Source organism: Octodon degus, unplaced genomic scaffold (genome assembly GCF_000260255.1).
Source record: "Octodon degus isolate 3935 unplaced genomic scaffold, OctDeg1.0 scaffold00012, whole genome shotgun sequence".
In the NCBI taxonomy this organism is placed as follows: domain Eukaryota; kingdom Metazoa; phylum Chordata; class Mammalia; order Rodentia; family Octodontidae; genus Octodon; species Octodon degus.
In genome coordinates this window covers 219326-243416 of record NW_004524588.1, presented here as the reverse complement: position 1 = coordinate 243416, position 24091 = coordinate 219326, and the positions used below count along the sequence as shown (strand labels likewise).

At 37.5% G+C, this 24091-nt stretch overlaps 1 protein-coding gene across 2 annotated transcripts in view; it reads right to left on the bottom strand.

Annotated features, from left to right (window-relative positions):
• Window positions 1-22736, bottom strand: part of Clec1a (C-type lectin domain family 1 member A) — a 29597-nt gene extending 6861 nt beyond the window's left edge. The window contains exons 1-3 of one of the 2 annotated variants that reach the window (XM_023709489.1): window positions 22472-22736; window positions 5389-5487; window positions 3792-3968 (exon numbers count right to left, since the gene is read on the bottom strand). In XM_023709489.1, coding sequence (XP_023565257.1) covers window positions 3792-3968; window positions 5389-5487; window positions 22472-22595 — 400 coding nt within the window. In that variant the 5' untranslated portion in view covers window positions 22596-22736. The remainder of the gene's footprint in view (window positions 1-3791; window positions 3969-5388; window positions 5488-22471) is intronic. The other variant, XM_012513610.2, reaches the window with a different exon arrangement.
• Between the last annotated feature and the right edge of the window lie 1355 nt (window positions 22737-24091).

The window sequence follows — 24091 nt, the reverse complement described above, 5'->3', positions numbered from 1 at the left end:
CAAATTTCTAATCCCTACTGCATTGGGATTAAACTCAAAATGCATGGAAAACTTAAATGTTAACACCAAAACTGTAAAAGTACTGGGAGAGAACATTGGAGAAATGCTATGCAAAAGTGTTTTGAATATGAGCCCAAAAGCATAAGTAATAAAAGTAAAAATATGGGGCCAGCAAGATAGGTCAACGGTATAAAGCTCCTGCTTAGGTAAGCTTAGGCAAGTGCAGGGACCGCGCACTTCAGTGTGGTTCAATTCCTGGCACCACATGAGACGCCAGCCCTGCTGAGTGAGCCACATAAAAAAAAGAATGGAAAAAAAAGTAAAAATAGACAAATGGACTTATATCAAACTAAGAAGCTTCTGTATGGAGAGAGAGAGAGAGAGAGAGAGAGAGAGAGAGAGAGAGAGATAGAGTGAGAGAGAGAGTAAAGAGCTATCAATAAAAATGGAAGAAAATTTTTGTAAACTACTCATTGGAAAAGTAATCAACATCAAAAATATATAAGGGATTTAAAATCATCAGTCAGTAATGGGCAAGTGATCTAAATAGGCACTCTAAAAGAAAACTAAGAAATGATCAACAAGTATGTTTAAAAAAGAAAAAGCTCATTATCACTAATAGCGAAGGAAATGGAAATAAAACCTCAATGAGGAACCACCTCACCCCAATTAAAATTTTCAACATCCAGAAGAAAATAAATAGCAAACAAATGGCAAAGATACATAGAAAGGGGAACTAAAAAGAGAGTTACTGTATCATCTAGTAGTCACTGTGTATGTATCTACAGGATACTGTGTATCTACGTACTACTGTGTATGTAGATATTTACATACTACTGTATATGTATCTACAGGACATGAAGGCATTATATCATTTGTACACCCATACTTATGGTGACATAATTCCCAATAATAGCCAAGATATGATTCAATCAAGTGGTCTAAGGACAAATGAATGGATACAAGAAATGTAATATATACACACAGAGGAATAGTGTTCAGTTATAAAAATGAGATTCTGTCATTTGGGTCAAAGTGGATAGAACTGGAAGACATCATGTTAAGTAAAATAAGTCAGAAACAGAAGGACAAATACATGTTTTCATTCATTTGCAGAAAGTAAAGACTGAGCTCATAGAAGAAAAGAGTAGAGTACTTGTCACTATAGACCGGCAAGGCAATGAGATGGGCAGGAGGATTAAAAGAAGCTATAGAAGAGGCACCCAAACACAGAGAAAAAAATACACATTGATGGTTTCATACTTGTATATAGTCAAAAACAATCTATGATGCATTTCAAAATAAATGGAAGGGCATGATGTTTCCCAACACATAGAAAAAAATTAATATTTGAAAATACTAATTACCCTTATTTAATCATTACACATTGTACACCTGTATCAATCAAATTATATTTTACCCTATAAACATGTAAAAATGACATTCATCAAAAAATCTGGTCAGGGTCAGGGAATTAGTTCATTGGCACAGGGTCTTCCTTATAAGTGTAAGGTCCTGAGTTCCATCCCCAATACCAAAAAATAAAAAATAAATAAATAATCTGGTTAATACCCAGGTGAATTCTATATTTTTAATAGTTCCTTATATTTGAAATATTTCACGGCAGCAGAGAAAATTTTGCATTAATAAATAATGTAGGAAGTTGTCCTTGTTATATCAGGACTACCAAGTCACTGTGCATCTCTGTAACTTTATTTTATTTATTTATTTATTTATTTATTTATTTATTTATTTATTTTCTTTTGGCAGACCTGGAGATTGAACTCAGGACTTTGCGCTTGCCAGGCATCTCTGTCAGTTTAACACCCTGCTTCCCTCAGCACTTCTGCTTGCCAGAATCCCATTGTAATGATAAGGACAAAGCTGGACAAACTTGCAAATGAAAAGGAGCTTCCAAATTCCCAAGACTTAGATCAAAAGGAGAAGTGGTGCATGTCTAAAAGGGTCGTGTCAAAGGACAAACAAAGAAAATACAAGTAGAACCATGAACAAGAACTTAACATACAACACCCTCAAAAATGGATGAAAAACATAACTTCAATGAATGTATAAAATGATGCAAGGGATCATTAGATTGAAAGGAAAGAGACAAGTCTGAGGCCTTATGTGAAATAGGTAGAGATGCCATGGAACTAAAGAAATTGAGGGACAGATGCTGCTTTACTTATACAACTTTATCTAATAGAATATTATGTAATCAACTAGAAATATGGAATAAAAGTCAGAAAAAGTTCATTTCCTCTGGACACACTTAAACACACATAGTATCACAAGGAAAACACACATAAAGACAAGGTATATTTAAGGAGAAAATGCACATTTCTTTGTCAGACAGATTAACTTATGTACTGAAAATAGGCTGCTTTTTTTGTGACATGTACAACTAGGAAAATTACAAACACAAGTGAATTTCTAAGCTGAATACCATGCTGTGAGCTCCTTTTACATGTAAATTATCTATCTGTTCACATGACATAATGTGATAAATGTTTAAAATTGTTCATGATTTATGAAGCAAGGCTATTCATATAGCTACAGCTGATATCCTCAGAAAAAGTATCTAGTTTTATAAATACATATAATGACATCATTTTTTGCTTTTATCTCTCATAGGCCTTTGGTTTCTGCTTCTCCCTTATTTTAACTTGGTTTTGAGCCCAAGGAATATTGAGTAGTTTGTATATGTAGTCCAAACCCATGCATTATTTCTTATATACTCTTATAAACCTAGTACTTAACTTTTATATGTCAATTTTATATTTAAGGTAAGTATGGCTTATTTGCCTAACTTTTTTATTTTCATATAGCTAGATGAAAATTCTGGGGACCACTGGTTTCATAGAAATATGCATTATCCTTTTGATGATTGGACACTTCAAAATAAAGTCCAGCTGGGCTGTCAGAAAAAGTAAGAAAATGAAACCTATTGTGGTCTGTGAGATTGTTAGTCATAAGACAAAGAATCACTTGGAGAAGCAGAAGTGGACCATTAGTTACTGGGTAATCAGACCATCTAAACTTCTACTGAGGAAGGAAAATGGTATGTGTGGAGAAGAAAAAGAGATCATTTTACTTTAGAGCCCCAAAATGATGAATAATGATGATTTGAAACTGTATGTTGCCTCTTATACTCTTGTAAGATGAGCAACTGACTTTAATGAAGCAAACCATTATGAAACCCAAGAAAGCCAAGAGAATAGTAAGACACCCACATACACACACCATGGGGTGGGGGCGTACACTGAAGTGGTAGTTCTCATCTTTGTCAGCGGGACCGTTTAAATCAGCATATAGCATTACCATTATCTAGAGTCTTCATGAAAATGCTTGCAGTTAATATCTAGCCAAGTAATACAGAATTAAAATAACTGACTTGAGAAGGCTATGTGCATTTTTTTATTTGATCCTTATATAATTCTTAAAATTCAAGAATGACTGCTCTAAGTTTATTGACTTTCTGACTGGGATGGATTTGCAAGCAGATGTGTTATGGCAAATTGAGACCACATCTTACGTTTGACTTTTTTGTAGCATTATATTGGGTATCCCAAGCTACTTGTTTGTGTGGCATCAAATGTTGCAGGTGAAGAATCCCTTCATGTGCTGTAACACAGACATGTGCGGACTGCAAGGTCCCAAAAGTACTCATTGTCTTGCAGTTCAGTTTACCAGAAAACTGATTAAACAACATAGTTCCCAGTTACTGCACTGGGAAATTCAGCTCTAAACTGGCAGATACTCTAGGGGCCCAGAGCTGAGGACACACTCACCCCCACTCTTATTATAGAGCTCACGACAGAGCTTTTCAGCCACACGTTGCAGAGTCTCTGCCAACTTCTTGTTCTTAACTTGAAGAGATTGCAGCTGCTGGGACAGATTCCCCAGTCTTTCTTCATTTTCAGAGATGATGGCTTGCTGAACACTGGACAGCTGGTAGAACTGAAAGACTAACCAAGGAGCCAAGTCAGACTGGGCAGCTATGTCTTAATATCTGTTTCTGTTTCTCACTTATGAAGAGAACAAAAAGTGTATCATTTATGACCTCAGACCCTGTATTCTTATACTGCTATATTCAAGTTCGGACTCTAGTACACACATAATAAATTATATCACTTTGGGCAAATTAATTTCTCTAAGTCTGCCTAAAAATATGGAATCATACTAGTAGTCTCTGTCTTCAGAGGTAAATTCCCAAACTATCTTACTTTCATGCACACTCAACCACCACTAACCTAAACCACAAATCTACTCTTTGGTAGCTCCAATATTGTCAATGTGTTAGGTACTGTTGCTCATTAAATTATTAAAACAAGAAATTTTATTTCCATTTCTTAAATATCAATTTACAAGCAGAATGCAGGAGAACAAGGAACTTCCTTAATGTCATTTAACCAAAAAATCTTAACATAGGCTTGGAACTCTTTTTTTCTAAACTTAAATACAGAAACGCCTTATGAATCCTAAGTTGCGTTGCATTCCTAAGAAGAATGGTGGTTGCAAAACAATAGTTGTATCAAAATGAAATAACAAGTTGAGAAAACAGAAAAAGTGAAATTTTGTGTTTAAAATTAAGATCCCATAAATAAAGGTTTAACGTTTCCTATAAAGCCCCAGTTTTTAGGCGAAAAGGAGGATTTGAGAGAGGGGCTGTTCCTGGTGTGCATATGCACAACAAACTAAAGAAAGCGTTAAAAGGTAAAGGGACAAGGATGCTCCAGCGTCTGTCTGAGATGCCACACAAACCTAATCTTGACATTTTAAAAAAAGAAAAATCTGCTTTTCGTTGTGAACATGCACAGCATGCTGTAGACACAGCGTCGTAGCCTTCAGCATAAACTCCTACAGTCCCTGCACGCTCTCACTTCCTGGGAACTTATCCCATTAGTTTCAAGTTTAAAGACTTCCAGAAGCATTTCTTCTTTATTTGCTTTTCAAAAGTTTCTGCTAAATGACTTTAATTTCACAGCCTTTTTTGAAAAATATCAGTGATGGAAGAACTCAGCTATTGTCCTTGTATTCAGGGTGTGGATATAAACAAAATCGCTTCTGTCTGCCAACTGAGCCTTGCAGAGCAAGGGCCGCCTCATTCTTGTGGGGTGGGAGTGGCGTGAGGCATGCATGAACTTCAACATTGACATGTAAATAGACAAAATCCTTCTCAGAATGTTGAATTCTAGTCGGAAAGTGATTGTTACATTTTGATACTTCTACTACCCATCATTTTAACTAGTTGTTGCTAGAAAAAAGGACATTTAGTTATTCCCAGGCTCCAGAATTGATGGGGGAAAAAGTCCATTGAAAGTGTTTCTTCTCCCAGACAAACCCTAGAACTGGGACGCCACCACAACCTGCAGAGTGCGGACTTACAGCCAAGGCCGAGGGCCGCTAGGCCAGCCAGCAACACCAGGCACAAGGTCAGCAGCGTCAGGGCCACCGGGCGCCAAGCAGAAAGAGCAGTCCTGGGCTCTGCGGGAAGCAAAACAGAAAACGAAATTTGATTCTTTTTCCTTCCTTCCTCTTGGGTCTAAGTCAGCAGCCAGGACGTGAGTGTAGTCAGTTCTGGAGAAGAAAAGCTGTGTGCCGGACAGCGTTAGAGAACTTACTCTGGTCCCTAGACGCGCGGTCTACAAGCTCAGCTGAGCCCCTTGGGTAACCGGACTGGCCATTACTCCACCCTTTTCTCCTTTCTCCTGCCCTCCCATTTTGCCCCAGTCACCCTCTGCATCACTGCCATCTCTGTACAGTTGCTTTTATAACCTGCGAGTCAAGGTTGTAATGATGGGAGACTCTTGTGAAAACTGCCTGAAGCAGACCCTGAGAATTTACCAAGAAAGCGCTTTTCACACCATTAGAGGAAATGAGCGTTTCTGTAGCACACTCTCCCCTCTGGATTCCATATGTGCTTCTTCTAAGAAGCAAATTATATAGCAGTAACCAGAAATTATCATTTTACTATTCCTTTCAGAATTTCTTTATTGATTATCTCTGCTGTAGGGTTGCTATTTATTCATTCATCTGATACATATCCCCCTATTAGATAAGATTATTGTCATCTATAAAAATAGATTATTGGGCCCGGGAGATGGCTCAGTGGAATAAACACTTCCCTGGCAAGCGCAAGGGTCTGAGTTCAATCCCCAGTTCCACAAAAAAAAAAAAAAAAAAAAAAAAGTGTTTAAAAATAGATAATTGTAAATTTCTTAAGCAGGGATAAAAGCCATCTCAAAGTTTACATCATTAAATAAACAAACAAAAACCATAGCTAATATCCTTTCCTTGCCTTTCATCCCATAAACTTGTCTTTTCTTTTCTTTTCTTTTCTTTTTTTTTATGTGTTTGCTATAGGGTCTTATTATGCAGCTCAGACTCATAGTGATCTTCCTGTTTTCAGTATCCCCATCACTGGGATTACAGGCGTGCACCACCACACCCACTCTCGGTGGGCAACTCAGCATGCTCAGGGGCAGGACCAGCGCAGCATGAGGTGCCAGGGATCAAACCCCAAAGTTGGCTTGTAATTACAGAGATCTCACAGCACTTCTGGAACAGGCCCATCACTTACATATCTGGCTCTAACTGACTGCATTTATCAGAGAGGGAAAACAGCCGCAGGATATGCAGGTAGTCTCTAGGAAGAGCATTGTGATTAAAATAAAACCGCTCCAGAGTGAAGCCTTCAGACTGTTCTGTTTGTGATGTAGGAGCTGTATTTCATTGAAAATTCAAGTCACATTCCAAAGCAGAAAGATTAAAGAAACAAAAATTCATTTTCTTTTCACCAGGTCCTGTACATAATGTATCTTAGGCAAAAGATTTTCACTAAATGCTATTTCTAAAGGAGAAAAGATATGTCGTAAAGATAGGATAAGAGTAGAAAATATGATTACATGCTTTAGAACATACAGTTTAGCAGGGAAAGTAAGGTAAAAAATAAGAATTAAAAATAAGAATCGTGCAGCCAGGGAGATGACTCAGTACAGTAATTGCTTCCCTGGCAAGCACAAGGGCCTGAGTTCAATCCCTGGTTCTGCAAAAAAAAAAAAAAAAGAAAAAGAAAAAAAAAAGAATCACAAAGTAGAAGTATTGATATGATTTAAAATATCCATATGTCTCAATAATCATCCTCATCTTCATTTATATTTAGAACTAAATGCAAATCTTTTATAAATTGCTATTTATTAATAATGGTAATTTTACCAATTGCATCACTTGGAAACTTCCAATACGTTTATTGCCCTTGAAACAAATTCTACAAAATTGTTCTCATACAGACCTTACCTAACCTCTTTTTATTTTTTAAACTCTTCTCCCCTTGCTTTAGTGTTCGGCTCACAGTAGCCTTGGCTTGTTCCTGTCTCAGTACCTCAGGTTGTGCCTGCCTACACCTCTGTACTTGCAGGTGTCTATGGGATTACCCACAAGCTACTTCTTGTTTCTCTTCTTTTAGTTTAAATGGCACAATCTAGGCAGAGGCTGGAAGAGGTTCTGAAGCCATCTCTAGCATGTGAGTGACTTCCCCTGTCAGGAGAATGTGTTTGATGATATTATTAGCTAATACTTCCTGACTGAAGTTTGCTGTCTGTTTCTTCTGCCCACAAATGGCACTCTGTTAAAACAGTGATCACATTTATCTTGCTCTCTAATACATTTCCTGTACTGAAAATAGAACCTGTAAACTTAATAAATATGTGAACATGGAGCCAGGGAGATGGCTCAGTGGAATAAGCACTTCCCTGGCAAGCACAAAGGCCTGAGTTCAATCCTTGGTTCCACCAAAAAAAAAAAAAAAAAGTGTTTCATCTCCTTTTGGGACAGGGGAGATGGCTCAATGGAATAAGCCTTCCCTGGCAAGCGTAACGGCCCGAGTTCAATTCCCATTTTTGAAAAAAAAAAAAAAAAAAAATGTGAACATGCAAATAAAGAAAAGAATACATTATGAAAAAAACTATTGTTATTTCAACTAGAAAGTTTACAAAAGCAGAGAATTATATAAAGTTAAAATTTATAAGTTAGGGCAGGGAGATAGCTCAGCTGTCTAAGCATCTGCCTGTCAAGCTCAAGGGCCTGCATTCGATCCCTGATCCCACATGCCTTGACAGCCCTGCCCCACGAGCCCTCTGAGCTGGCCACTGAAACTGGGCATGGTGGCACATTCCTGTAATCTCAGCACTGAGGAGGCTGAAAGAGGAGGATCACAAGGAGTCCAAGCCGTGTAGCGAGACCCTGTACCAAATACCTAAACTTTTTAAAATAAATAAATAAATAAATAAATAAATAAATAAATAAATTTTGCAGGTCAATTTTCAAAAATCAATTGACTTTTTAGCAGTAAGTCTGTAAGTAAACCACAAAAATGACTACATGCATCTCCTAACCCTTCTGGTTTCTGTACATTGTTTGTGTAAGATCTTGTATCATGAATAAATATGAAACATTTCCTGTGATGAGCTCACCTATGTAGTTTAGTTTAAATTTTCCTGAAAAAGAATCATTTTCTTATAACTTAGACTTTAATAGTATTTTAGATCAATAGAACATAAAAGAACATGCTCCAGGAGCCCGGGGATATGGCTCAATAGAATAAGCACTTCCCTTGCAAGTGCAAGGGTCTGAGTTCAATCCCCTGTTCTGCCAAAAAACAAAAAATAATAATAATAAAATTAAATTTAGGGCCAGGGAGATGGCTCAGTGGAATAAGCACTTCCCTGGCAAGCTCAAGGGCCTGAGTTCAATCCCTGGTTCCGCAAAAAAAAAAAAAAAAGATTTTTGGGGCCAGGGAGATGGCTCAGTGGAATAAGCACTTCCCTGGCAAGCTCAAGGGCCTGAGTTCAATCCCCGGTTCTGAAAAAAAAAAAAAAATTAAATTTAAAAAACACGCTCCAGTGAAGAATGCAGGGTATGTTACTCATTCTCTTCCAAACTCTTAAGAATTTTAAAGGTTGATATTGTCCAAGAGAATTAATCATTAACCTGTATGGTCTTGTGGTAGCCTCCAAAGGCATGACTGCATATGCAAATTTAACACCATGACGACTTTATTTTTTCATATTATTACCATTAAATATATTATAGTTCATGAGGAAGACTATAGCTCAGTAGATAGAGCACTAGTCTAGTGTAAGTGAGGTCCTGGGTACAATCTCAGCAAAATACACACACACACACACACACACACACACACACACACACACACATACAGACACACACACACACTGTTTTGGCTTGTTTCTTAGTCTACAGACTAAGCTTCTTTTTGGAAAAGTTACTATCTATGTAGCCATTTTGGAAGTCCACCAGCTAAAACATGAATTGAAATAGCTTAAGTAATGTTAGTTAGTTAGTTAGTTAGTTAGTTAGTTAGTTTTGGTACCTCGCTCCAAATTTAGGATCTTGTGCTTGCCTGGCAGGTGTTATGCCACTGATCTATCTCCCATGCCCTTGAAATTTCAGATCAACAGCTCATACTTTATATCTATTTACTTTGGAGGGAATGTTGCCAGGGATCAAACTCCAGACCTTGCACTTGCAGGACAGGCACTTACACTGCTGAGCTATCTCTCCGGCCCAAGTACTGTTGAATGTACAGATGAATTCTATTCTATAAAACACTTCTGTTATATGTTTGATTGCCCCTAAACCTAATTGTATGAACACATATCTTATGTGCATTAAAAAGAAAAACCCTCACTAAATGAGGAAAAAAGACAAAAGGACAAAATAAAACTGAAGGTAAAGAAAGTATTGTGTGTCTGCCCAAAGGATCAAAGAATGAGCTTAATTCTCACCTTATTGGGAAAAAAGAGCCTAGATTTTAGATGTTAGAACACAATTTTATAATTATTATATTCACAAAAACAAAGAATACATGCTCCTTCCTGAAAGTACCTCTAAGACAAGAAAATAAAACATAAGCTCTTTTCTGCTGAGAAGCAAAGTTTTAAAAATTTCCTTCTAGTGAACCTTCTTTCCCAAGTCAAATTTTCACATTTGGGAGTCTGCTTCCTCTCTCCCCTCAGCATTCACAGTTGCTCCTCACTTTACCTAAGGACCCTGAGCAATCCTACCATAAGGGAGTTTCTGTGATTGGCAGGGTCAGTCCCTCTGAAGCATGCTTTCTTGATAAAAAGAGCATGACTTGGAATGTTTCACTCTTGCTTTACGGCTCTTTCACCTCCTGGTGTTTCTTTTTTCTAGCTCTGACTCTAATGTGCCACAGTTCTATCCCATGTGTTCTTAATCATGCTGAAGTATCTCTCTAGAGACCATCCCAGACTTTAAAAAAAAAAAATTATTGTGGAAAATAAGCTGCCTGAAAAATGCATGCATTTGGCATGGTTTTACTGTGGTTTTATTTTTTGGAAACAAACAGCTATGCTGTCTCCTGAGGCATGTTTAGAAAGAGGTGTGGACAGGCCAAGGAATGATATAAACATCCCTAAGAATAATAAGATATATATAGAAAAAAAGCACCCCCTCCTGTATCCTTTTACTATAACCATACTACAGGGCCAGGGTCAAGTTTTGAATACAAATTCCTTTGTCATGACAAAAACCATTGTGGGTGAAGATAGTAGTTGTGTTGATCTTCTGTAGGCACCTGAAAGGGAAACCTTTCCACACTGCCAGTCCTAGGCCTCTAAGAAATTAAGCAGACATCAAATGTGTTCTAGGAGTGTCTCTCTGCAATACAAATTGTCTTGAAAGCTGGATAAAAACAGCTAATTTTTAAAACAATGCTCAAATTTCTTTAATTGTGCAACATTTCTCCACAGACTTATACATATTTAATATCCTTAATCCTAATATTGTACATTTGAAACATCCTAGTTTCTAAAATGTGTGTGGTCATGATTTTATTCAGTAAGTGGCGTCTTTGATCTAATGTAAAATAAACAGCCGGTTTAGCTGGCATTTACCAGTAATCCCAGCACCTGGGAGGCTGAGGCAGGAAATTAACCACAAGGGAATCAAAGAGAAATGGGGCCAAAGGCTGTGGCAATGCACATCATATTTTGGAATTTATTCCTTTTATCCATTCATATCACTGTATTTTTAACATTTTCCAAGATAGCACATTGCTAGCCCCTATCTGACATTTAGATTATTTTTAAACTTCATTTTTTTTTCCTTCAGCAACTTTTTTCTTTGTTCCTTTCATTTCAATATACATTAAACTATTCACAGGAATCTTCTTCAATTCAGTGGGTAGAGATTGTTTTTGGTATTCAAAAAATGCACATATCCTGTATGGATACATTTCACATATCACTGTTTTCTATTTCTCTAAATGTAGATGAGTTATCATCCCTATTATTTTTTTTGAAAGCATATATAAGACCATATGAGCTTCTTCCTGAATATTGTTGCATTTTCAATGCACACTAATTAGATATTTAATTAAGTTTTATAACCTAAACGATGGCTTTCACTTACTGAAGTATAGCTCAAAAACAACATTACCATTAATGATGATCATGAAATTTCTTGAATTACAGAGACAAAAGCCCTAGACAGATTATCTTATGAACTGTCATGGACATGCTGTGGGGATGGAGATTGTTATTCCATTTTATAGCTGAGGCCTAAAAGGGTTAGACACTCTACCCAGGAACACACATCTACTGCTAACAATTGCTATTAAATGTGCTATATATACTTTGTAATTCACTGGAAGCTCTTGAAAATTATTCAGGAGAATAACTACTTTTAACCTTTACTTGGACTGGATTGAAGTAAACTGAATTGAACTGACCTGATCTGACCTGAACTCAACTCCACTTAACTCAACTGAATTGAACTTCATTGAATTGAATTGAATTAAACTGAATGGAATGGAGATTTCCTGGAGCTATTTAAGAACTTTGGCAGACTCTGGGCAGCCTTTGGGACTCTGGTAAGTTCTGAACTTCCTTATCTCCCAGAATAAAGGTGTGAAGCTTCTGCTGTCATAATTCCAAGCTTTAAATAAATTAAGAAAACTTCAAGAGGCCTGTGGGGTGCAGGAGAGCTGTGATATGTGGGCCCAGCTCAAGCAGGAGTGGAGCTTTTCTGGAGCCATTGAAGAACTTTGACAGACTCTGGGAAGCCTGCAAGACTCTATCTGGGTGGTTACTGGGTGCTTCAGAAATGCAAAAGCACAGGAGCAAAAGACAATCTCAATCCTCTACCTCATCCAGAACAAATCCAGGATACAAAGACATGTAAGAACTTGGGAATCACACACCTGAATTCTCTGAAATGATAGCGACAGAAGTAAAGAAACAACTCCATTAGGTTATGAAAGAAAGAAGAGCAGAAATAATCTCTCAGGTTCAAAAAGAAAGCACAACAATCATGAAAGAATTGCTAAGCACAGCTAAAGAAGACATAGATAGAAACATAGAGGAGAATAAAAAACGTGATGGAAACACTAAATGAACAATACAGGACAGAATTAGAAGGCATGAAACAGATTCAAACAGATATCTGGGATATTAAGAACTCCATTGAAAGCTGGCAAACACACTTGAATGAAACTGAAGGTAGATATTCAGACCTCAAAGGCAGTGGTGCAGCTAATGAACATGAAATAAAAGATCTCGAAGCACTAACAAGAACCAGGAAATAACAATTCATCAGCTATAAGACCGTGCAAAGAAAAATAATATAGGAATAATAGGTATCAATGAAGCAGAAGGAGACAGCACAAATGACATAAAAAGAGTATTTGCAGAAGTACTAGCATAAAAGTTTCCAAACATGAGAAAAGAACTTCACATACAGATAAGAGAGGTATATAGAACTCTGCACAGCCATAATCACAATAAATCTACTCCTAGTTGCGTAATAATCAAGATCTAAGAAATTCAGCAAAACAATAAAATATTAAAAGCTGCTAGAGAAAAGAACAGATCACCTATGATGGAAAGCCCATCAGAATCATGGCAGATTTCACAACACAAACCATCAAATCAAGAAGAGCTACAAGTGAAGCATTTCAGATCCTGAAAGAAAATAATTTCCAACCCAGACTCATGTAGCCTGAAAAACTATCTGTCAAATTCAATGGTGAAATAAGATCGTTACATAACAAAGAACAATTGAAAAAAATATGACTGCTAAACAAACCCTGCAAAGAGTACTGATAGATATTCTGGGAAGAGAAAGAAGTGATCACAGCTTTAAGAACAACAGAAAAGAACCACACAACAGAGCAAGTCATAAAAAAAGAGAAAAATAATATAGAACCTATAATAGAAAAATAACATAGCAAAGATAAGCCAATATGTATGTTATAACCATCAACGCAAATGCCCTCAATCTGCCAATCAAATGAAATAGACTAGCAAAGTGGATTAAGAAACAAAATTCAGCAATATTTTGGATACAAGACATACATTTAACTCAAAAGGAAATTCACAGAATAAAAGTCAAAGGTTAGAAAACAATCCTCTATGCCACAGGAAATAAGAAAAAAGCAGGGTTAGCTATAGTGGTTGCTGACAATATCATCTTCAAACCAAAAATCATACAAAGAGACAAAAAAAAGTCACTACATACTTGTTAAAGTAAACTGCAAGGTAAAGATAATAAATATATATGTACAATAATAAATATATATGTACCCAATCTAGGAGCACTCTCCCACATAAGACAAATTTTAACAGACATGAAAAATCAAATGGGCAATAATACAATAGTTATGGGGGATTTTAACACTCCACTGTCACAAAGATATAGATCAATGAGGCAAAAAAAAAAAAAAATTAGGAAATAACAAAACTAAATTCAGCTTGTGAAGAAACTGACTTAGTAGACAATTACAGAATGTTCCATCTGGCAACAACAGAATACGCATTCTTCTCAGCTGCACACAGGGCATTCTCCAAAATAGACCATATACTGGCACAAAGAGCACTCTTAAGTAAATGAAAAGCAATTGAAATTATCCCATGCATACTCTCTGATTACAGTGCAATAAAACTGGAAATCATTGGCAAAAGAAACTACCAAAACACCATAAACACATGGAAATTAAATAACAACCTCTTAAACAACCAGTGGGTCACAGATGAAATTAAAGAAGACATTTTTTTAATTTACAATTAAATGAAAATGCTAATACAACTTTGTAAAACCTGTGAGATGCAATGAAAGCTGTCTTAAGAGGAAAATTTATAGCGGTAAATTTGCACATTGGAAAACAGAACAAGCTCAAATAAATGATCTTATGCTGCACTTCAAGCTCCTAGAAAAACAAGAGCAAGTCAAGCCCAAACCAAAGAAGGCAGGAAATTATAAAGACTAAAGCAGAAATTAATACATTGGAAATAAAGAAAAAATACAAAGAATAAATGAATCAAAGAATTGGTTCTTTGAAAGAACAAATAAAATTGATAAACCTCTAGGCAACCCAATCAAAAAAGGAAAGAAAAAATCCAAATTTATACAATAAAGAATGAAAAGGGAAAACTCACTACAGACCCTAGAGAAATTCAGAAGATCATCCTAATTTAATTATCAAGGAATACCTAATTCCAAAATCTTTACTCTCACAGGATGGAAAACACAGAGGAAATGGACAGTTTCCTAGATACATATGAAATGCCAAAGCTGAGATATAAAGATGATACACAAATTCTGAATAACTCAATAATGAGAAATGAAATTGAAAATGTAATTTAGAGAAGATTTAATGCCAACTTTCCTCAAACTCTTCAGTGAAATTGAAAGGGAAGCAATTCTCCCAAGTATATTCCTGGAGACAAGTATTATTCTGATTCCAAAATTAGAGAATGATCCAACTAAAAAAGAGAGCTACATGCCAATCTCTCTAATGAATATAAATGCAAAAATCCTCAATAGAATACTAGCAAGCAGGATGTAGCAAATCAACAAGAAGATTATATACTATGATCAAGTGGGACTCATTCCAGGAATGCAAGGAATGGCTCAACATGCACAAATCCATAAATGTAATACACTACATCAATAGAACCAAGAACAAAAACCACATGATCATCTCAATAGATGCATAAATAGCTTTTGACAAAGTTCAACACTCATTCATGATAAAAACCCTATGGAGAATTGGAATGGATGGTCTATAACTCAACCTGGTAAAAGCTATCTATGAAAAATCAACAGCCAACATCATACTAAATGGGCAAAAACTGAAGGCCTTCACTTCAAAATGAGGAACAAGAGAAGAATGTCCACTGTTTCCACTCTTATTCAATATAGTTCTGGGAACATTATCCAGAATAACTAGACAAGGGAGAGAAATAAAAGGATTAAGGTTTGCAAAAGAAGAAGTGAAATTATCATTATTTGCAGATGAAATGGTATACTACATAGAGTACCACAAAAACTCCACCATGAGTTTTATAGATTTAATCACAAAATTCAGCAATGTAACAGAATACAAAGTCAACACCCAAAAATCAGTAGCATTTTTTTTACACAAAGAATGAACACACTGAGAAAGAAATTAGGGAAACCACGCCTTTCACAATAACATCCAAAAAATGAAATACTTAGGAATCAGTCTCACAAAGTATATAAAAAATTTACATAGGAAAATTAAGGCACACTGAGAAAAGAAATTGATGGGGATTTGAGAAAATGAAAAAATCTTCCCTACTCCTGGATAGGAAGAATCAACACTGTGAAAATGGTCATATCCCCAAAATTAATATACAGATTTAGTGCAATCCCAATTAAAATACCATTAGTATACCTCCCAGAGCTAGAAAAATATTCCTCAAATTCATTTCAAACTGGAAGAGACCCAGAATATCAGAAGCAATCCTGGGAAACAAAGGAAAGGCAGAAGGAATCACAATCTCTGATGTAAAAATATACTATAAAGCTACTGTGATAAAATCAGCTTGTTACTGGCATTGAGACAGACCTGAGGATAAATGGAATAGATTAGAAGATATAGACACAACTACAAACACACTCAGCCACCTTATCTTTGACAAAGGGGCAAAACATTCATTGGAAGAAAAATAGCCTCTTTAATAAATGGTCTGGAAAAACTAGCACTCCACATGGCAATGGATAAAACCAGATCCCTGCCTGACACCATGCACAAAACTACAGTCAAAATGGATCAAAGACTGAAATATCAAAGCAGAAGTCCTAAATTTTCTAGAGGAAAATGTAGGTAGAAATCTTAAAGACATAGGGGTAGGTAGAGAGTTCATGAACAAAAATCAAACTACATGGATAATACTTGAAAAATGAACACCTGGGATCTCATCTTTCTGAAAAATTTCTGTACTTCAAACCAAATCTCCATAGAGTAAAATGAAAAGCAACAAATTGGGAAAATATTCTAGCCAACTGTACCTCAGACAAAGGCCTTCTATCTAGAACATACAAAGAATTTTTAAAAATCAGGCCCCCAAAATTCAAAGATCCAATCAAAAAATGGCATCAGAGGTGAATATGCACTTCTCAGAAGAAGAAATGCAAATAGCAAGTAAATATATGAAAAAATGTCAACATCACTCATCATTCAAGAAATGCAAATTAGAACCTCCCTGAGATTCCATCTCACCCTGAAAAGGATGGCTAATATCAAGAAGTCAGCCAATAACAAATGCTGGAAAGACTGTGGAGAAAAAGGAATCCTTCTGAACTGTTGATGGGAGTGCAGACTGGTACAACCCCTATGGAAATCAGTGTGGAGATTCCTTCAAAAGTTAGGATTAGAGGTCCCATTCAAGCCAGCTTTTCCCCTCTGGGTATTTTTCCAGAAGAACTGAAATCCTCATACCACAGTGATATATGTGTACCCATGTTTATAGCAACTCAATTTGTCATAGCTAAATCCTGGAAACAACCCCAATGCCCATCAACTGAAGAATGCATAAAAATATGGATGAAGTTGCATAAAGATGTGGTACGTTTATACAATGGAGTATTATACAGCTATAAAACAGGATAAATTTGAATCTTTTATTGGTAAATGGATGCAACTAGAGAACACAATTTTAAGTGAAATAAATCAGACTACATGTGCAAACGTTGTATGGTCTCCTTAGTGTGAGAATCTGAAAGAGAAAAATGGAATCTGGGGCTGGGGAGATGGCTCAGAGGAATAAGTGCTTGCCTGTACCTGAGTTCAATCCCCGGTTCCGCCAAAAAAAAAAAAAAAAAAGAAAGAAAGAAAAAAAAAGAAAAGAAAAATGGAATCTGAAGGGTACAATAGACACTGATAAAAGGCAATGTACTTATTCAAAAGGAGTTACTGAGTTGAGGAAAAGGACAGCAGAGGGAGTGTGGGAAAGAGATTTGTCTATGCATGTAAGCAGAATGATTTGGACAACCATAATGTGCATTTCTGCTGGCCTATGGAAAGAAGCAGTTACTGCTTTAATTTGTTTTGGCTCTTTTTCAAATTTTCTCCTTTTTATCTTCTTAATTTCTTATAAATTTCTTTTTTTTCTTCTTTCAATTTTACATGTATATACCTAGTAATATGAATAAGTGGCTGGAAGATGCTATATATTACAACAAATACTGTGAAATTCGTATTACTTTGTTAAGTGAAAAATGTATACCACTTGTAATTTTTTGCTTTAATTCAAATTTGTATTCTCTTTAAAAAATAAAGTAAAATGAATTGAATTGGATTGAGCTGAATTGAACTGACCTGAATTTATTTGAATTATGGAGTTAGTTAACCAGCCCTGTTTGCATACTGTTAAGTAATGGAGCTTGAAATGCTACCAGGCTTACAGATTCCAGGGCTGAAAATTTTAAATCATTATAATCCTCCTCGTGACTCTCAAAATAATATTTGACCTATACATTATGTCTAATGGAATCATAGAAAGGACCTGTTATGAACTTCCATATTGTAAAATATGTTAGTTACAATAATCTTAAAGCATAAATTTCCCAACTCTACCAGCCAGGTGAACTTTCTCAAGTATGTGTTTAATCACAGCCCTCTGTTTAAGGAGAAAAGTTTCTCGAGATCTATCCATTACTGGTTATAATTCCTCATCATCTTCATTACGCTCCTTGCCTACTTTGTAGCATTAGACTTTCGTCCTCAGTGAAACAGTTGTCATTGTCCCTTCTTATTAAATTTTGCTGATGATTCCCAAAATTATTGCACCTTGACATAAAATCTAACCTAATCCAAAACTTGAACATCCTCTTTTCCCTCTGAACTCATCTTTCTTTTTTTTTTTTTTTTTTTTTTCTGGAACCGGGGATTGAACTCAGGCCCTTGTGCTTGCCAGGGAAGCGCTTATTCCACTGAGCCATATCCCTGGCCCTGAACTCATCTTTCTTAATTTTTCCACTTAACATGCTCTATTTCTGATATGAGCAGCTGCTGTTTCTAATCTCTCTGGTGTCACCTTCGAACTGTGGTCCTTACTAGGAGAAGTCACCCATGCCCCATCTTGCTCCATCTGGAAAACCTGGACTGAACCTTAAGAATCTGAAACACATGTCTGCTTTAGGAGTGCTCAAAACCAAACAACAGGTAACTTGCTCTTTTCTTTTTCCTTTTTTTTTTTTTTTTTTTTTTTTTTTTTTGTGGTTTCTTGGCCTCCGACATGTATTTAATAGTACTGAATGACATTTTATTTTATCTATTGATTCAAATTATTCTTCCCACTTTCCTAAGTACCTCAAAAGCAAAACCTCCCCAGCATCTATTATAGTATTTTGTACTTAGTGGGTGTGCTTTTGGGTTTGCTGAATCAATGAGAATTGATCTACGCCTTATGTCTGAAGAGAGGAATTTACACTGGAGTTGTGGAAAGGAGGTTAAAAGCTGGGAGCAAAGTGAAGTAATTCTGCATATCCTTTTGATGGGCTAACATTTAGTCTTCAGTAGGAATCATTGCCCATCTGCTATTCTCATTTTCTCTCACTCCCTCTCTCTTCCTCTCTCTCTTAGTCTCCCTTTCTTTTCTTCCTTTGTCTCTTGGGGTGCTGAGAATTGACAGAGGACTTTGCTAGGCAAGCCGTCAACCACTCAGGTATAACCTCAGAACTTTCAGTTCAAACCCACATTCTACACACACAAGCATGAGACCATTTCAAATGCATGCCTCTCCTCCTGGCAGCCCCTCAAACTGCATCCATCACCTGCCCGACAGCTCCTGAGGTTACTAAGTCAGTGATAGCACGATTCTCACAGCAGCTGGCTGAACTTGCTCAACCTAAATTAATCCTTTCTTTGTCTTCTCTAATATCATCAATTCTTGAATGTCTTTTTCCTCAACATCTCTCACAAGAGATTCATCTTCTTTTTCCTTACTGCACAAACTCAGCTCACCTTGCGCATGCACAGGTCCGAGCCCGGGTGTCAGCCCGTCCAGTTCCATGCTCGTTCATCCCCCCACCAAAGCCTAGACAGTCTCCCAACAACATGAATTATGCTTTTTTCCTGTTTCAGTCCTTCAATAATCTCACTTTAGGTACTGAATAGAATTAAAATATGTCATTATAAACTTTTAAAAAATCCTCTTTAACTTTCAGACTTGACCCTCCCAAAGCCACCCTCCAAATGAACACCTCAGTCATATATATTATGTGTAGTTCTCCAAAAGCACAGCTATTTAAATCTTTCCTGGATTTCTTTTTCTTCTTGTCCCTCAACTGGTAGAGTTCCCAAGCCCATGCACCCCGTGCCTCACTCCACATCATGTGGAGTGCCCTAAATCAACAGTGAAGTGCTCGCCTCTCTCTCCTGTCTGGCCTGAGGTCTTCCACCCTCTGTTGCATAGACAAGACCCTCTGGTTTGTATCCCGGGCTTGAGCTTCCACCTCAGCACATTATTACACTGAACTTGAGAACAGTATTTCACTTCAACTTCCTTGTACACTGGAGTTATGTTACATTTGACACTGAGGGAAAAACAAAAGAGGGGGGCTTTGAACTCACTGACTCACTTTGTAACCTAGGCTGTCCTCAAACTCACAGGAATCCTCTTGCCTCAGGCTTTGGAGTACTGAGATGATGGTACACACCTCCTCATCCAGCAGTACAGCATTCTTTTGAATCTGCATTCCCAAAACATTCTCTATGATTACTGCTGTGTTTATAATAGCAAAAGTTATCAGATATATTTTCTAAGAAATAATTGGAATTTTATAATGATACTCTTTTAAATACTTGCATGATCTCAAGAAAAAATAAGGTATCCTCCACACTGGCTAAGTATGTTATCAATAGTACCATCTGGTATTACTGATACCAGTTGTTTTTGTCCAGGCGCTTCCTGGTAATCTACACTCCTGCTTCTCCAATTTGTATTTCTTACTGGGGCCGCCAGAAGCTACAATTAGTGTTTTATCTTGCTCTGCTTCCCTCTCCACCCTCCAATAGCAGCAGAATTTATTTGTACACATTGTTCCTTGCTTCTGTGGAACACTAACCTTTGGGAGGATGCCTGACTCCAGTGAAAGCTGAAGGGTGAAGTTATACACAAACCACTCTCAACAACAGCCTGCCTGATTGACTCTTCCTACAATTTGCTGGAGGAAAACATTTCGCATCCTATGACACATATCCTGTGGCTGCAGAAACTGACCTCCCTCCAGTTGCCACTTAGCTTCAGGTCCAGGAAGTTGGAAATCCCCAACAACCCCTCTGATAGTTCATGGGGTAATTCAGTGGAAAAACAAAAATCTGTACCTGGGGGTCTCAAGTAGAAGGTCATTTATGAATAAAGAGTGATATAAATGTTCAGTGCAGGAAAGAAAAAAAGAAAAGAAAGAAATCTGTTATTTGATAGAGGACAAAGGACAGACAGCAGTGACAAGGGTGTCCTGATTTACACAGGTGCAGAAAACCTGGATGCAATCATAAGGAAAGGGTGTGTAATAATTCAGTGATGATCTCTCTGATGCAGATGGACACAAAACTCTTAAACACAGCAGTAGGAACTCTCAAGGAATAGAAAAATGAAAAGAATCTCAAATTGTTGGTGTATCTGGTATAGCACATCCTATACATCATTTTTTGCTCTTAGCACTCACAAATACCTTAATATAACTTCAATTTAAAGTTAGTTTGAGTGGGCTCAGTGGTCTAAGCACCTGCCTGGCAAGCACAAGGACTCAGGATCGATCCCTGGTGCTATATGTCATGCCAGCCCCTCGCTGAGCCAGCCACTGAAACCAGTGTGGTGGTGCACACCTATGATTCCAGCTTTGGGTAGGCTGATGCAGGAGGATCACAATGGGTCTGAGCTGTGTAGCAAGACCCTATACTTAATAAATAAATTAATTAAATTTTGAAAAAGATTAAAACTAGTTTGAGTAGTATAAATAAATATGCAAAAAGTGATAAAAGCAAGGCTGGGGATGCAATAACTATTGAAGACATGTCTAGTATCACCAAGGCTTTATACATGAAGAACCCGAGATTCTAGAATACTTTAGTAATTTCGCTAATGTAAGTGCCATACCTGGCACTAGAACCTAAAACCTCATCCTACCTATATTCATTGTGAGGTCTTTTCCTAGAACTAAGTCACATTTCTGCTTAATACCTAAGAAAATTAGATCCCTCTCTATGAGTACAAATTATGGAGATGAGCAGAACTGATCAAAATTATTACTATGTCATAGAAGAATAATTGTAAGTAAAATAGGATGGAATGTAAAAGGCAACTAAAATGAATTATTTTCTTGGTCTGAATTAATCTTGTCAATAGTATTCTGAAATCAATAGAACCAAAGGAACAGGAAATTAATGTAATTGAACCCAAGTGCCCCGTTAAGATTATCAAATCACAGAACATTAGAGTTTGTGGGACATGTTAGAAAGAATTTGCTTTAATCACCCTTCATTTCACAGAAGAGAAAAGCAAACACTGGATGTTGATGTGACCCCCCCACACACAAGGTCACATAGCTTCAAGATACTAAACCAAAACACTGAGGATAGTTGGTACTCTTGGAAATTGTCTTCGAAAGCCATGAGTTTAAAACTAGCAAAGGGGTAACTTTATTGATTTTAATTTACAAATCGCAACACACGTGTTTAAAAAACATATAAAAACAAACATTTGATTTGGTCTTCATGGGAGTGGGGCAGGGTGCAAGGATGCTGCTTTCACAGAGGTACGATTTCACGTCTGAATGGTCTGCCTCCTTGGAAAGGTAACCCAGCAACCACCCACAGCCACAAACTACAGCGCCAGCAAGAGAATTCCAGAAAAACAAACATGTGTGTCCATGCTGAGTTTACATTTTCCGGTGTCTGTCCTGGCATTTACGGCATGTAAGTTATAGAAAAAGCAAAGATACACATCACTGCAAATCACGAAATGCTTGCCCTCTTTCCTCCACTTTGTGCGCTCCTAGGAGGGGTGTCTCCTCTCCCTTGATCTTAGCCAAAAGGCTGAGTGAGAAGCGACAGCAGCGCCTCATCTCCTACATTTCTCCAGGGCTGTCATCTACTCGGGGCTCCAGGAGACAAGAGTACCTGTGTGTCTGGTCTCTGGCTGCCTGCTGACGGTGGAGGCGCGGGAATGCAGGCTCATGGTGGTGTCCCCATCCTCATCCAGCATGCCCCTCACGTCCCTCTCGCTGCTGTATTTGGTCTGCATTCTGATTCCTGCAGGGCTGAGGGGCAGTGTGATCAGATTGCTCTAAGCTGCTTCGTTACCAGGGAATAGCCCAGGAAGACAGGCACTGAAAAGCATTCTCAACTTCCTTTCCCGACAAGCAGCACGGAAAACCTCTGTCTCCAGTTCCTGACTGGAAAGGCCCAGCCCCTCCCCTGGAAGGCTGTGCTCCGAACGCCAAGTTTGTCAGGGGAAGTAACATCTGTTTTCTGTTTGAGAGGTCTCTGCACAGTTATTAAATCAGTTGCCTTTCTCGGACTCTACGTTTATCTGTTCGTACTTGGGAAACTGCAGTGTAAAGACAGCAAGAGCCTGCAGCAGCACTTCTGCAGAGTTCTTCAGACACTGAAGAATAATGAGCCAAAAGGGGGACACATATTATCCAGCTTCTTACTGGTCATGCCCTCATTGCATCGCTTAGATGAAGTTTAACCACCTGTGCCTCTGCTGAGAAAGATGAGGCTCTTCCTGTCTTCTCAGCAAAAGTGCAAATTATCACATACAAGGAAAGTCAGCACAAAAGAATCCTCCTAAGAGCAGTTTGTCAATTCAATTCTTCTATTTTATACGGAAGGAAACTGAAGCGCATCAAGGTGAGGTGATTGTTTAAAGACTCATAGCTGGCTGCTAGCAGAATTAGCTCCAAAAATGCTCTCCTGAATTTCTCTGGTTCAAACAAAAGCATCACTTGGAAAGAGACTACCATCATAACAATCCAATGAGTTTATCGTAACCCTGAATTAAAAGACAGTGGAGGAGGTCCTGTAAAACTTCTCATGGATGGACAGAGCGCAGAGGCCGGGGTTCGACTCCCCAGCGTGCCGTGCCAGCCCTGCCCCTGGGGTGCGCTGAGAGGGCCACAGAGACTGGGAGTGGTGGCGTGTACCTATAATCTCAGCGCTTGAGAGGCTGAAAAAGGGAAAATCACTACAAGTCCAATCTATGTAGTAGACCCTGTCCTAAATGCAGAAAAGGAAAAGAAAAAAAAAAAATCTCATGGAATAAAACAGTATTTTTGTGGGAAAAAAAAAAGCTCTCCTGCTGCCAACTTTCTTCTTACAATTGGACTTGATTTAGCATTTCACTGTGCACAGGGAACATTGTGGCTGTGAGGAATTGCACATTTTGTTGGTGATCGGATTTTTTATGATGATTGCTGACTGTCCATTGAAAATCTAATTCACAGTTTGTGCCTAAATTTCATAAACTGAAAAAGGAAATGAAACAATCGTTGTGGATAATATCTCAAAATTCTTCCTGAATTAATCCACTACAATGGCATTACTTGGCATTCTGTCTGTCCTGCAACAACAGACTACCTGAGACTAGGAAATGTATAAACAATACAAAATTATTTCTTATCGTTCTGGAGCTTGGGAGATCCAAGATCAAGGCTTTGCCAGGTTTTCTTTGATCAAGACTGAGTCCTCTAAAGGACAGGAACTCTGTGTCACTGCATGGCACAGGAGGAAGAATGA